Below are 15389 nucleotides of genomic sequence, written 5' to 3' on the forward strand. Positions count from 1 at the left end.
ACTGTGCTGTGTTTTCATTGCTGACTATTTGCCAAAAAATATCCCATGGAAATTCTTTTATCTGATGACACGGTGAGTTAGCAGTTAGTTATTTCCCTTTCTCTTAAAACAATCATGTTGATGGTCTAACCCTGGCCTGATGAGAAGTCATCAGGCTGTAGTTCATAATATAGCATAGGAAACTCCAGCAAGCTGTTGCATGATATAGTTTCATATTTTAATAAAAATATGATTTAAGGAGAAGCACAGTAACTGTATAGGCTAGTGAGGGGTATAGATGAAGTAACCTTCTGGTTTAAAATTTCCATCTGTCAGTTTTATCAAGTAGACTGATTGTCTTTTAAGGTTTGGGTGGGTTGTAGTTTTTGTTTTGTTTTTAATTACTGTTCAAACACCTTTATATGAATGTAATTAGTTTCAGGTCCAAAGCAGCAGCAACCGTTGAAACAGACATTCCATGAAGTGGAAAAGTTTTTGTATGTTTGGGTTTTTTCTGTTTGGTTTTTAACAGACTTGTTTGTGGCCCTTAGACTTGCTTCTTCCCAAAACAGATGCTGACATTTATTCCTACAAACCTATGGAAGGTCATGGGAGATCAGCTTTTTCACTGCATAGGCAACACATAAATCACACAGCAGTGGCACGGAAATAAATCTGTTAAGATAACTACTGCTAATTACTCATCCTCTGGAAACAGGATGGTTCAAGATTTGGACTACAAAATACAGAGCTTTTCACCTCCTACATTACCAGACTTGTTGAATCAGACCAGTGCCCAAAAGTCATTACCATCTGATGGCTGTGGGCCAGTGTGAAATGAGTTATTGGGCTTTATCCAGGATCTAGAGGAGAAATTCTGTCCAAATCGGATAACTATGGCTACAGTTGGCAGGGGCCAGAGTACTTATTGGCAGCCATGGCAGAGAGCTGGAGGACTGAATGTACACTAAGAGATGGGATCTTTAGATCAATTTTCTTTTCTTTTTTTTTTTTTTTTTTTCACGCCTACATCATGAGTCAATGCAAAGCTTAAATATGTGATTTTACTTTTAGGTGTGAGGTACCACTGTCCATAGATCTGTCAAACCACCTTTAAACAGCATCATTTAAAGCCAAGATGCAATTAATCCTGATAGTTACTTCACTGTGATTGTGGAGTGAGGATCTGTGACCACTTCTCTATCATTTAAAAAAATGTTAGCCAAACAAACCAGAAAACAATGAAGGGTTTGCTACATGAGAAAGTACTTCAAAGCAAAATCTTAGTGCTCATCAATTACCGTGAAGTCTAGGATGATGTGAAGCAAAAGGGAAGAATTTATCTAAGAAGGATTATTTGTTGGCATGTTAGTAAGGGTTTACACTAGACATTAGTCATTCTCATGGTCATCCAGGATAATGCTGACCTTTTACAGCACTTTATTTTCCCCATTTTCCTTCTCCTGGCTTCAGGATCTCTGTAGGTGTGCCTTTCTGTAAAGGAGCTCAGGTGAGACAAAACATGGAGAGAGACACTCAGTAACCCATTTGGAAAAAAACAACAGTAGCATGCTGCTTCTAAGCACACATTTCCCATTCTCCGGTAAAGATTTGTAACAGAGGCTATCACATGACAATTGTGAGTGGTCCCAGTCCTACAGAGGAAAATATCTCTCTGGAGCAGTACTCCAAAGAGACATGAAAGCTGTGGTGGCTGCCTGCCTGCCCTTGTGGTGGAAGGTGCTTTGTACATGCTGGTGTGTTTTAGTGGAAACAAGAGAGAAGCTGAGAAAAATCAACTAAATTTGATGAAGGTATACCAATCTGGTGGTGACCTTCAGACATTCAACTTTGATTAATTCCCTGATGCAGTCAGGAAGTTTCTCAGGAGACTGCAATAACCTTATTTCTGATACTACTGTTTTTCTTCAGTTGTCCCAAGCTGTGCTGAGTTCATCAGGGACAGGAAGCTAGCCATAAGCAGATTGACAGAATAGGCTACTGCAGAGAAGCAGCCAGATTTAAATAGCCTGAAATACCTTGCTTTCATGGCACTCGGACATAGCTCCTTAGGAGACCTTTCAGAATGAAGAGGGCTTCTACGCCCTAGATAGAGCCAGGGCTGCATGACCAACATGAGCTTGTTACAGCACAGTAGCAAATGCAACAGGAGTTGGCTGTTCACCATCCCATACTGTGCATTTCACACCTGAAATCAGAAGGCAATTGTTGTCAAATTGGCAAGCTCTTGTGGGTTTCTACCTACGTGTTACATTCTGGGGAAGGGACTGCTGAAAAAGCTTTCTGCTCTGAAGTGAAGCAACCTTGTTGAAACTCAGCTCTGAGTGGGAGAAGTGTTCTTGCATGTTCCATGGTCATCTGCTGGGTGAGAAATCAAAATTTCAGAGGCAAAAGATCTGCCCATCATTTTAACTAGCCGTCTGGAATTTAAGTTGTGAAAGGATCCAGAGAATGGAATGAGAAGAGTTTTTCTTTTTAGAAGATGGGAAAGGATCTGATTGAAAATGTTATTCCTATGTCTTTTAATTTAATTTGATTGTTTTCAACACTAAAGTGCAGTGATTTTACACTAGTTTTGGCCCTGGGCATTAGCTGAAAGCAAATATGCTACATGACCTCTTCAAACTCTCGGAAAGTGTAAATTTGAATGCCAGCCTATTTGTGTCCTAAGTTTTCTGCCAGCTCCACAATATATTAGTCCTGATGATGGAGCTTTGGGGAAGGTTTTGATTAAGGTCAAAGCAGCAGTTCAGGAGCCAATCAAAATAATAATGCCAATTGTTTCTAAAGACCTAACAGTAAATCAAGAATTTCAAGCCTGCTCTTGAACTACTCTGTTGGAAACAGCTGTTTGTAAATGACCCTTTAGTAAGATTTCTTACAGAGAAGCAAAAGGAAAGTGAGAAACTGCCAGTTGAGGCTTTTCATGCTGATCACATTTTTGTCTTTGAGGCTTAAAATATTCACAAGCACTGAAAGCTGATATTTATGAGTAGAGCTGGGAGGAGGGGACTTAACTCCCAGCTCATCAACAACATGTCTAGCTGTAATCCACCAGCTCCATGGAGATTCAGTGCTCTGATATTTTTAGAAGTAATCACCTCCATATATTTCAGCATTGTTCACTCTAAACCACATTCTTGCCTTTTACTATTTTTAAAAAAATAAATCTATAAATAATGAACTGTTTTTCCTCATTTTCCAAGTAGTGAGAAAGTTCCGTTGAACTTGTAAGAGCATAACTTTATGTTAAATCTTCGTTGAATTGTATGTCCATGTTCTGCTCTGCCTGGAGTACCGTAAATCTCACTGATTTTTATGGGGTTCAGTGGCTGTAGATATGTGCCAAGTAGAGAGACAAAGAAAGTGTAAAGGTGTAACCAAGGATTTGACCTGCATAATACAAAAGGCAAAAAGCTGTATTTCGCAGTCTGAAAAGCACAGCATATCTCTTTGGCAGAAGGAGAACTTGAACATCAATTTTCTCTAATGCCACTGAGGCCCAACAAGCCTCAAATCCAGTGACCATTTTAGAGGCTTCTAGAGAAAACCACTGTAGTCAACATCCAGCTCAAATAACTTTCTGAGATTTTGATGGATAGAAATACTTTAATGCCTTCATTCAAGTCTTGCAACCCAGCCTATAACTATGCCTTTTTTGTTTTTCCACCCCTTACATTTATAGCAAGTTTTCTAGACAACATGCCCTTGCGAAGTTCTGCCAAGTTGAGCATGGAGACCAGAAAAGAAGATGGTGAGAGCACGGCACCTGCCCCTCTGCCAAAGAAGCTGTCCTGTCAGTGCCACCACCACTGTCCTGAGGACTCAGTCAACAGCACCTGCAGGTTTGTGGGATATATATTTGGTGGTGAAACATGAGGAAAACCTATTTGTGGTAGCTCAGCAGTCCTAGGTTGGGTGTTGGGGTTTTTGTTTAAGCAGTAATTGGATTGTTTATACATTGTGTCTAAAAAACCATAAGTAATTTTTACCTGGACATCAACTACATACTTAGATGTTTATGTTAGGGTGTTTATGTCTTTACAGTTTTAGATAATACTTGTGTTAGTTCACTGTATATGAAATATTCTGAAGGTAGGAGTTTGTTTTTAAAGGTTCATGCAGTTAATGAGAGAAGACTTAATAGAAATGAATGCTGGATGTCAGTAAATGCTTATAAATTTATAATTACTGTCTATGGAACACCATTTATAAAAACCAAGCTCTTAGTGTGTGTCTTTGCAATAGCTGAGCTATCTTTTGTAGGTCCTTAAGGCTTGTTTTTCTTGTTTCTATGCTAAAAAGATAGTGATCTTTTTCTTGAGGTGAAGTGTTGAGCATTTTCTTATGCTAGCTATAGTCTTCTGTTTGATTTTGTGTTTAGAGTACTACAAAACTCTCATTTGGGTTGGATTCTGCTTCCTCACATCCTTCTGTCTCCTCAGGGAGGGGCATGTCCAGCTCTGCACAGTCCTTTTGAAGGCACAGCTGTGGTCTGTGTTGACGTGACACTGCCTGAAACAGCAGAGGTGACTGAGGGTACCTGTTTGCCCACCCATAAGCAGCTCTTGCTGAACACGTACTATGGCTGTTGAATGAGGGTAGTGGTTAAACATCACTGTCACAGCTTGAGATGCATGTTCAGTTTGCTTCAGCTGCAGCAAAGCAGGTCTGAGCCCCTCATATTTCACATGAGAAAATTAAACTTTTCTGCTTGCTTAGAGCAGGTAAGATAATGGAGATATTCACCATCAGCTATAGCCTAGTGGATTTGTGGGAATGTGAGAAACAAAGCAGGGCACAGATGTGAACCCAACCAGACATGCCAGTTGGGTATGCAGTACTGTTTGAGGTAAGACTCTACCATTTTGTCAGCTTTTCAAGGCAGCACATTGGAAAGATAAATGTGGAAAGCCTAAGTTTGCTGAAGATATTGTTGTGCTGTATTTGAGTGTTGTTTTGTAGCCGGACTTAATTCTGTTCAGCCTCCATTTTCATACTGAAGTGTATCAAAGCTTTGATGACAGCTGTAAATACCATTTCCCATTTCTATCCTCTTCCTACAAACCCATTCTCTAGTGATGAGTTAAGTCTAACTGTTTTCACATGGCAGTCAATTTAAAAAGCTGTAAAACCCCACTCTGATATCAATTTGCAGATCCCCTGCAGTGTGAATCAGCTGTTTCCTGTTCCTGCCCAGCAAGAGTCACTGCTTTCACATGTGTTGTCACACACATGCAGTAACAGGGAAGTTGCAGATGACACTCAAATCCATGAACTAGGGAGCACAAAGGGACCCATGTTGAGGAAGCCATTGAACAAGGTTTATACCCCAGCTGGGTAGCCCTGCTGTTGCACTTTGGTTTGTAGGCATTATTGACATTAACCATTTTTCATGTTACCAGGAAGTATGAGTAAATGTCCCATTAAAATGGATTTATGGATTTTCACCTCTCTGCAATACTTAAAAGAAACTTTCTTCACAAATCCCCTTACAGTGTCAAATACCAAAGTTATTTTTAGGTGTTAATACACAAAGATAGGTAGCTAAGTGGTAGTGAACTTCAAAATTATAACCCCTTTTGTCTTAATAATCTTTGCACATTTCAGGCTTGAATGTGCTACTTGAGTGACAAAGTTATTTATTTTTTCCAATTTAGACATCAAAATAATAATTGAAACTGGAATTTACCCATCAAATACTAATCACTTTTCTGTCCAGGAAAATGGAAATAGTTAAAGACTTGTATTAGAGCTACTCCTCTTTCCTATCCTGTGCTGTTACCTGAGGAATATCCACCTTGCCACTTGGCCAGTGAGCAACACAAGTGAAAAGTTGATGAAGAGTTTGGAGTAACATAAAGCAACAAAAAATGAGTTAACTTGAATTAAATACCCTTCCTTCATGGCTTGTCAGCAGTAATCATTTTCAGGATGATCACTGTTATGGCTCTCCCTACCTTGGTGTGAGATACAAAGGATACAATACTCCTTGTTCCTTTTCCCTATATCTGTTGAACCATTAGTCTGCAATAATTTCCTTCTTGAATTCCTTACCACATAGCTGCAATTCTGGACAAAATATGAAACGAGCCATAACAGAGATGAGATTCCTAAGCCTACTGTTAGGAAAGAGTAGTTATTAGGTCTCCAGTTAGCTGGCTGGGTTGACACCAGGTTTCAAAAGATTTGGCCAAGATCAACCATGTCAGCAGAGATTATTCATTTTCCCTCTATTTTGGGATCTTCCTACTAGTCAGGCAGTAACTTCATACTTCATCTAGCCCAAACAAGTGCTGGCACAGTTTGAAAGCACTCAGGAATTCTCATTGAACCTTGCTGTAAAGGAAATCTCCCCATATTGAAATTTAAGCAGTATTGATCACGCTGCATTTGTCTGAATAATAAATGAACTGCTTTAGATTAAAAGTTACTGCATTAATTATTGCTTCCCTCAGATATAGTCACTAAAAGCCTTTTACATTTTATATTTAAATGAATATCAAACTTCTTGTTAGCTCTATCAGTCTGTTAAGCTTTGGGCTATGCTTGGACTTGGAGTTTATATTTGCCATCCCTGCAGAAGAAGCCAGCATGTGCTGGGGTACCCAAAGGCCTGGTAGAGCCTGGACACCTGGGAAATCACTGATAACATATATAGTCAGGGTTTGGGTTCTGGAGAGCATCAAGCACTGTCCCCTTCCTCTCACCCAAGCAGGGAAGGCTTTTGTGTGCCCATGAGCAAGGGCTCTGGAAGTTCAATGGTAAAACACTTCCAGCTGTGTTTAAATTAAAACTCTCAGAATAAAATAGCTAATCCTATTGAAATCTTTAAAAATTTCTCATAAGAAGTAGTCTGCCATCCCACCTGAAGATTCTGGCCTGCTACCATAGTTACGTACCTATTGAAGTATAGATCTTGCCTGTAGTACCAGTAGTCTGAATGTTTCTATAAAAATGAGGACATCTGGTGGCCATTTCTAATCCTTCTACATGATTGTATTTTTAGAAATTTAAAAGTCAATATTCTTTAACCACATCTGTATCAAATCCTTTTAACGGCCTGCTGTGTTCCTATACAGAATTTCCCTTTCTTTTTACTTCCACAGCTTAAGTCCAATAATACTTTAGAGAGCTGAGAATAACACTCTAGCTTAAAATGCAGATTTTTTTCTATATCAACAGAAATACTGTAGCTCTAGGTAGAGTGCTTTAAAAAAATGGGGTAATCCACAAGCACGAATTTTGGAAAACCCATTACAGGGTCATCTCATCAAGTGAGGGTTAGCGCTAGAGAGCATGAGGCGGCCTACCCAAAAACTGAAGGTTGTGCTAGGGCCAGCCATATCCTCACTTATCAGGACCCATTTCCACAAGGGTACCTGAACACAACAGGCAAAGACAGCTCCCCTGAAGTCCTTTCACATGGCTAGTAGTGATTTGGATCCAGGCAGGAAACAAGGCTGGAGATAGGCACTCCTGCACTATCACTCATAGAGGTATTTTAGCCTCAGACCTGAGCTTAAGTAGAAGCCTTGGCTAGGGGATGTGGGTGGGTGGGTGGGTAGGTAGGGGTGTCTCAGGTGCCACACTCTGGGCAATTGAAGCTCATTAGTGTGCTCTTAATGAAGCTCTGGTGTGCTCACCAGGTGCCCTGACAGCAAAGATCTTCGCAGAAGGTTTGCAATCCTCTGCTTGTAAAGGGTGTGTTAACCTCCAGCATGTTGAAACTTTTCTTTCTTAACATCTATGCGATTCATAAAAGGCTTTCAGTGAAGAAACTTGAAGCTGCTTTGAACACAACCAGGACCTTGTTTTACCATTCCATTTCAAGCTTTGCGTGTACAAAGTGAATGCACAGACAGTTTGTGTCTAATCATAATTAATCGCATATTTTAAAGAATAGAGTTAGATTTAATTGGTTTTGACTGCAGTGGGATTACAGTAAAGGCAGAGACTGATTAGGTGCCTTGTTGTACTCTAATTTCCATTCACAGATAAATGCTGATGCTTTTTAAGATCAAGCTGATAGAGTTTAATTTCTTATGTATTGCCTACTGATCTTGATTGTGTTTCTGGCCAGCTGTGTCTTGAGGTAGCTTTTGGTTATCTAAAGCAATAAAATGATTAAGTTGCCTTTCCAGTGTTACAAGAGGTGATAATTCACTTGAAATATGTTATTTCCATTCTCCAGTTTTCCAAATGATAGGATTGAATTTTCCTTGTGATTTGGTATGTAGAAGGAAGATTTCCACAGTGGGCCAAAGCACTGAGTTCAGACAACTTTTCTTTTAAGCACCTTTAATTTTTAGGGTAAAGTTGAACATTTTTTGATAAAGGAGTTGTGGTGAGGTCTTACAAGTTAAGTCTTTCAATTTTTTTTTATTGTTTATTTTCATGTTTTGATGGAATCCTTTATACTGTACCAGAGGCAGTTGAGTCCCCTTTGATGATTAAAACAAAAAAAGAAAGGTCAACAGAGACAGATTCTTGCAAGCTCCAGTCTTCCCTTGCCCCCCCTGTATGTTTCAAGTGTGGCTACGCAGATGACTTCGCCCCAAGTGTTTAAACAGAAACACAGAGTCTCCCTCCCACACTTTTCAACTGTGTCCCAGAAATTCCTTGTTCTTAGTTTTGCTTAGGTCTTGCCCATTAGGTATTTAGTATAAACCTTAAGCTAAATAGTAATGCAATCCCTCTATCGAGACCTATTGCATTAATTACTGTCAGTGTGGGAGTACTTTGGTGTTACTGTGCAGAGAGTGCTGGAATACCTAACACTTCCCTTGCATATTAAATTTACTTATATTAAAAAAACCAAAGTGTAACAGCAAATCTCCATATTAAGTCTGTCCTAGCATTAAAGAAGCAGCTACATCATACAAATCCAAGTGCAGTGTAATCTTAAGGTCAAGTAAAAGAAAACATTTGGTCTGTGTTTAAATTTTGGAGACAAAAGAAAGGAATAAAAAAAGTTAAAAAGGAAAAGGGGAAGATGAGTAGCTTTCTTTTGACTGTTTCTTGGTAGTTCTCACATATACTGAAATGGATTTTGCACAGAAGTGAAAGGTGCTAGAAAGCCCTTGTGGAAATGCAGAGGTACCCTTTCAAATCTCATGCTCAGCGTGAAGCCTGCAGTTTCTAGGGCTGTCCCTCACAGATTGGCATAGTGGCATGTTTTCTGCATTGTGACTCCATGTGTCAGGAAGAACTGTTGGATTTGATTTGTGATTTAGTAGAACAATGCAAGACATATTTGGTGGGCTGGATCATGTCTCAGTTCTGGGAGAATAGTTAAGACAGGTAGAATAGAGAAAATATTGATTGATAGACCCATATATGATCTATGAAAAGATGTTCTGCTAGTATGCATTGAGTACCCTCCTTTCTGGGTGAAGGCTCATCACTGAGCACCCAGAGAGCCAACAGGTACCATGCACAGAACGGCATGTGTGGTAGGACCAACATCACCATCCTGGGGACTCGTGGCAAGAAACTGTGGCCCAGTGTGAGCCAGCTTCTTTGCTTTGTTACACCTGTATGTCTCTCCTTGCCTTCAGAGTAGCTGTGCAAACATCTGAAGGTGCATCTGGCTCAACAACCGTGTAGTACTCTTCTCGCTTGGTTTCATGTTATTTCCCTGATGCACAGCTGCTAACGATATTATTTTTTCTGAAAATGTGTTGAGCACATTTACAGTGACTGTTTATGGATGGTGTCCAAAGACAGCGTTTTCCTAAATTCGGCCTTCATCATCTTCCTTAAGTGAAGGATGCAACAAAATATGTGAATGAGATTCAAACTGGGAGTCAGCCAATTTTTGAATTAGATTATTTCAGCCAGTCTTTACAGAAGAATGTGAACTTCCTACTTTCTGTATATAATACAATTCAACATTTTTACATTTTTGATAATTTTTAAAACGTGTAGAAACTTGTCATGTTGCTTTGGACGGAAATGAAAAGAGCTTTAGCTCTTTCTGATGTCAAAACCAGGAGTATGAAGAGGAGGAGTGGACAAAAATTGTAATACTCATATGGACTCAGTTGCAAATAAAGATAAGGATAAAGATAAGGAATCTTTTCATCAGGGTATTTAACCGATCTGTTTGTGATAGGCACTGAACAAAGGGAAGATGGTGCTTTTCCAAGTTATATATTGCCATCCCTGGCTGCATCACACACGCAGACAGCAGGACAGGAAATCTTCAGCAGTCAAGTTTTGGTTGCTGAAGTATGGCATCTTCTGTGAGAAATGGCTGTTGGCCAGTGAGGACATCTGTGTGAGCAGCTGCAAAGCTGTTGGCCTCTGTTCCTCTCTTCTGACATTTAGTAAAGGTCTCCATTAAGATCGCCTTTTTTTTCGGGTAATCTGTAATTATAGCAGCACCTTCTATATCAGTGTCTGTCAGCATTTCCTCTGTTAACTCCCTCTATTTTGCTTGCATTTGACTTGGCAAATACGTGGCATACCAAATATGTGCTTACTAGTGATCGCATCCAAAATGTATTTAATCGTTCTTCTCCACCATACTCTAATAAGATGTTGCTTTAGTGTTGTGGAGGCTAGTGGATGTGTACCTGGATGTATTCAGTAACATCAGGTTGAATTCCTTTTTTATGCACTTTTTGTAGAAACAAATTACACACTATCAAATTGCACAGCTTCAGAAATAATTCTATGATACTAATCTTTGCTAGGAAGCGGAGAGTAGGTTTCTCATCTTGCTTTGCATGTATCAGCAATGTGCATGTGCTTCTGTTTATATAGTCAACAAAATGAACATAGAATTGGAGATGATGCAGGCTGATCTGGCTTGGTTTTGAGTTGTTGTAATAGTAAGAACAGTTTCATTTCTACCATAGACAGGTACGAGGTAATCAATAAAACAGCAGGGGTATGCCCTGCTCTTTACTTGCAGCATGTGGTCCATCTGATATCCTGTGAACCAGGAGAACAGGTCAGGGGCAGAAGGGGGGAAGCAGATATTTCTTTCTTTTGAGAAGAGTCACTTCTGCTTCTTGCCCAAACACCTGAGATGTTTTCAATATGATAATGAGTTCTTACATTGCATGAAAGCTTTCTGGTTTATTTTTTTCTTAGAGGTGCAAACAAATGGTACCAATGTTTATTTTGCTCAGCATTGCTATTTTTGCCTCACACTTTTCCTTCATTACTCTTCAATTGTCTGTAAAGAACATAGTTTATCCTTACTGTTGAAGCTTTGCAACTTTTCTGTTTTGCTCTATCCAGTCCAATTTTGTTTGTCTTTTTAAAATTGGGGTAAAATTTTCAGAGGGGCTGAAATGCTTGAGGAGCCTGAATTAAACTTTCAGAAGTGAGCTAAGAATCAGTATTCTATGGAAGACAGGAAAAAAAAAATAAGAAATAAAGCTGCATACTTTCCTGCTTCTTTTTTTTTCCCTTTTGCAAACGATTTGACTTTTCCTTCCCTTGCTTTCCTCTGGTGAACTGTTTTGGTTTTGCTGGGGACAGTTAGCTGTGGAGTTCATTTTTGTGTTTCAGTTCATTGCAATTTATTGTTTTGTTGCTCTGTCCCCTGGGTTAAACTTACTCATTACTTTGAATCAAAGGCACCATGCAAACAAATAAAATGTAATCTAATATAATATTCTGCTCTAATGGATTCCTTACAGTCTCTTTTCTTGGCAGTCCTATTGTTCCTATCTTTTAAGCTTAAGCAATGAAATCAAGGTGGTTGTTGTCCAGAAGGGTTGCAGTCTCCTTTGCATTACTCATATGCACAATGTCAAAGAAGGGTACAAGTCATTTCTTGCTTCTCTGAGAAAGTCATTTGCAACGTGCAACTGGTTACTTTTCAAATCCAGAAGTCAATAACCCGTGATAGATTATTATTTGAAGTAATAAGCTTACTATGGCTAGATCCTGCACCACTAATATAAAAATATGCCATAGCAAATATTTGACATGATTCTATCCAGCATCAGCCTGTCATGTAGTTAATACTTACAAATTGTGTTTATCTCTTACATGTGTAACTGTGCCTCTCGTTTCCTAATCTTCATTGCTTTTGCTGTTATAGCTCTGTTAGATTCTCCTTTCATTCAAGTAAGGAACAAATAATCTGAAATTTTGCTGTCTTTCAGTTTTCTAATCCTTTTTTCCTTTTATTTCCTTGTTTTAACTGAGTTTGTTTCTTCTCTTCTGAAAAACACTCATTGTACATAATAACCATTGTTATTTTCCTGGGGAAATAACAGAATATTTTATTTGTATATTACTTAAATGTCTTACATTAAATATTTTTTCTTTAATTTTGGTTCCTCTTCCTGCAAATCTATCAATTTGTGTTTCTTGCACATGGTGTGTATCTCCCTCAGGGTGCAGAGAAATCAATGTACAGCAGTCTCAGTAAAATGCAGACACCCTTTTCGTGCCTTTCTCCCCCTCTTTCCATAGCATTCAGGCATTTGACCTTCATTGAGGAAGGACATTTATCACTAGCACCATCTAGCCATCTGTTAGTATACTTGTCCTCCTGGTGCACGTTCTTGTAAACGGAAGCGTTATGGATCACTTCAGCCTTATAACCCAAGTAAACAGTTATGAAGGGTGTTGATAATAACTCAAGGACTCATACACAAGAGTGTTGCATTTTGTAATATGTTAAAACAAGAATCACAAATCACTCTTAATAATAGTTTGTGTTTAGTACCTCGAAAATGTTTCCTTCTTCAAGTCTTCACCGTGGTGCAAATATTCATGCCTTATTCCCCACACACAAGGTAGACCTGCTGTAGCATTGATGCTCGCATTTATATAGGTCTCCCAAGTCTTAACACACTAATGACCATAGGCAGAGAATTGAGATGTTTGTTAGTGGTGTTTATAGGTGTTAAATGTTGGAAAGGTAAGTGTGAACTCCAAGGCAGAGCTTCCTTTGTGTGTGCAAGAGCTAGTCCACAGGGCTGTAGGCTGTGGACTGCACTGAGAGAGGTAGGTTGCCTTGGGTTCCTGAGTCGTCCAGCCTGCCTTAGTACATCAATTTGTTAATGGCAGATTTGCGTTGCAAGGAACAAAGTTTAAGACTATATTCAGCAGCATGTATTTCACTTCAAAGCCGTTTCCTGATTCATTCTTTCCAATCCTCAGTACTGATGGCTACTGCTTTACCATAATAGAAGAAGATGAGTCCGGTGGACATTTAGTCACTAAGGGATGTCTTGGATTAGAGGGCTCTGACTTCCAGTGTCGGGTAAGAAAGCATTTGCTGCCAGTGTTGCTTGGCTTTTTGACAGCTTTCAATTGAAGTGCAGTCAACAGATATTACTATGTCCATATTTTTCACTTCCATTTATTTGGTAGATAGGTAGTAATAGGACAAGGGATAATAGCTATAAAGTGAAAGAGGAGAAATTTAGAGTAGACGTAGGGAAGTTGTTCTTTACTGTGAGGGTGATGAAACACTGGAACAGGTTGCCCAGAGAATTTGTGGATCCCTGTCAGTGTTCAAGGCCAGGTTGAATGGGGCTTTGAGCAACCGGGTCTAGTGGAACGTGTCCCTGCCCATGGCAGATGGGGGTGGAACTACATGAGCTTTAAGGTCCTTTCCAATCCAAACCACTCTATGGTTACATAATAGTTGCTCTGCACTGGTTGCTGAGAAGAGTGAATTTAAATCCCTGAATGGTGATATTATAGCTGCTTGTAACAATAACTTAAGTTTTGGGGTTTGGCACTGCTGTTACTAGTAACAGTCCAGCTCAGAGGAAGTTCGAATATAGAGAAATGCAATCTAATTCCTGAAGTGTCCATGGTAGCTAAAGTTAGTTAGGATGTTATTTGATGGACCACAGCAATCTTCATGTCTTACATGAAGTTGCGCTTTAGTTTTTGGATTTCTGGTGCCAGAAATCCCCTTCAGGTACAGTGAGCACCTGATGACTACTGCAGCAGTAGAATGGCTATGAGCAGTGGAGCAAGGTTGCTGTAAAGTGTTTGCCTTTTCTAGCATTAATCTTAAATGATTCTACATGAGTACAGGAACAGTCTAACCATCAAGGTCCATGAAAGATATTTTACCCAGCTTCCCATGAAAGTAGAAGTGACAGCTAAATTAGTCCACAGAAATTTCAATATTATTCTGGCTGAACTGTTTTGAATACTCATGATAACTTATTTTTTAAATACAAATCTAACTGATGGATTCATGTGACTTTCACAGTTCTGATGATTGCACCATTAGAAACAATCAGTCACTTTTGCAGCAGTTAGGCACTAACAGAAATCCGTTAGGGGTGAATGGATCTCTTAATCATCTGGATGAAATGTTGCTGGATAGGTTCAGTGGCAAATATCCTTACTCTGCGCATCCTAGAAATTTGTAACAGACTGCAGTCCAGCTAAAAAGAGCATCCTTTTCTGAAGTGCCAGAATGATGATGTGTATGTACAACATAGATAATTACTTTACTTTCTATCAAATTGTTTGTTGCAGGACACTCCTATTCCACACCAAAGAAGATCTATTGAATGTTGCACAGGCCAAGATTTCTGTAACAAACACCTTCACCCTACGCTGCCACCATTGAAAACTCGAGGTAAGGAGAGGTAAATCCAGTCCCAAACTGACCTTTTCCTGCCGTTTCTCTTTGTGCCTTAGGAAAAAACAAAGCCCAAAACCAAAGCACCCCCCTCCAACTGCACATGATTAGAAAGATAAACTGCATTGAACAGTGTTGCTGAATTCCTGTAGGTGATGTGGGGAGCAGTGCTTTGACCCATGGTTGCTGATACTTGGTATTATTTCTATTGCATGCATGCAGTGAGCACCAGATGCATCAGTTGCACGATTCTGTCCTAGCACAAGCCTGCTAGCTGTCACTGATACCCCAAAGACTTTTGTTTGTCATGGCAGAGGATGCCTCTTGCTATGTACGTTGTTAACCTGATAATAAAATTGAATCTTATTTCTGGTCCCTGCAACATGCATTACTGTTCACAACTCCACACACATCTGGGTCCAGGTCTTCAGTCCAGGTTGACTGATGACCATTAAGCTTTTCTTATATAAAAGACCTGATAATATAGCACTAGGACAATAATTAGTCACTAAAGTGGATTTTCTACATGAAAAATGCAGCTGAAAATAGAATGTAGAGGAAGAGCCCATGCGAATGGATGTGTACTAACTTAGTAGATTCTGGGGCAAGATTATAGCTTTTTCATTTGCTTGTTTAAACATCACTTCCTGAAAGCTGGTAAAACTAGTTTGGCTGGATGTTGCCGATAAATTTTATAGAAATGTATTCCTAAGTAACTGTAAGCTCATCCATGATAAACTCTTGGCATTGGCAGCAATGGCCAAGATTTGATGTGGTCAGCATGGAGTTTAGTCTGCAAGAATCA

General features: G+C 39.4%; 1 protein-coding gene across 1 annotated transcript in view; it reads left to right on the top strand.

Moving 5' to 3' along the window:
- Positions 1–3702: 3702 nt before the first annotated feature.
- The window catches only part of BMPR1B (bone morphogenetic protein receptor type 1B), a gene marked incomplete at both ends in the record, with an annotated part of 29538 nt that continues 17851 nt past the window's right edge, over positions 3703–15389 (top strand). The window contains 3 exons of the mRNA XM_080624202.1: positions 3703–3845; positions 13135–13237; positions 14479–14581. Coding sequence (XP_080480328.1) covers positions 3703–3845; positions 13135–13237; positions 14479–14581 — 349 coding nt within the window. The remainder of the gene's footprint in view (positions 3846–13134; positions 13238–14478; positions 14582–15389) is intronic.

This window comes from Psittacula echo (assembly GCF_963264785.1).
Source record: "Psittacula echo genome assembly, chromosome: 1".
NCBI classification, from domain to species: domain Eukaryota; kingdom Metazoa; phylum Chordata; class Aves; order Psittaciformes; family Psittacidae; genus Psittacula; species Psittacula echo.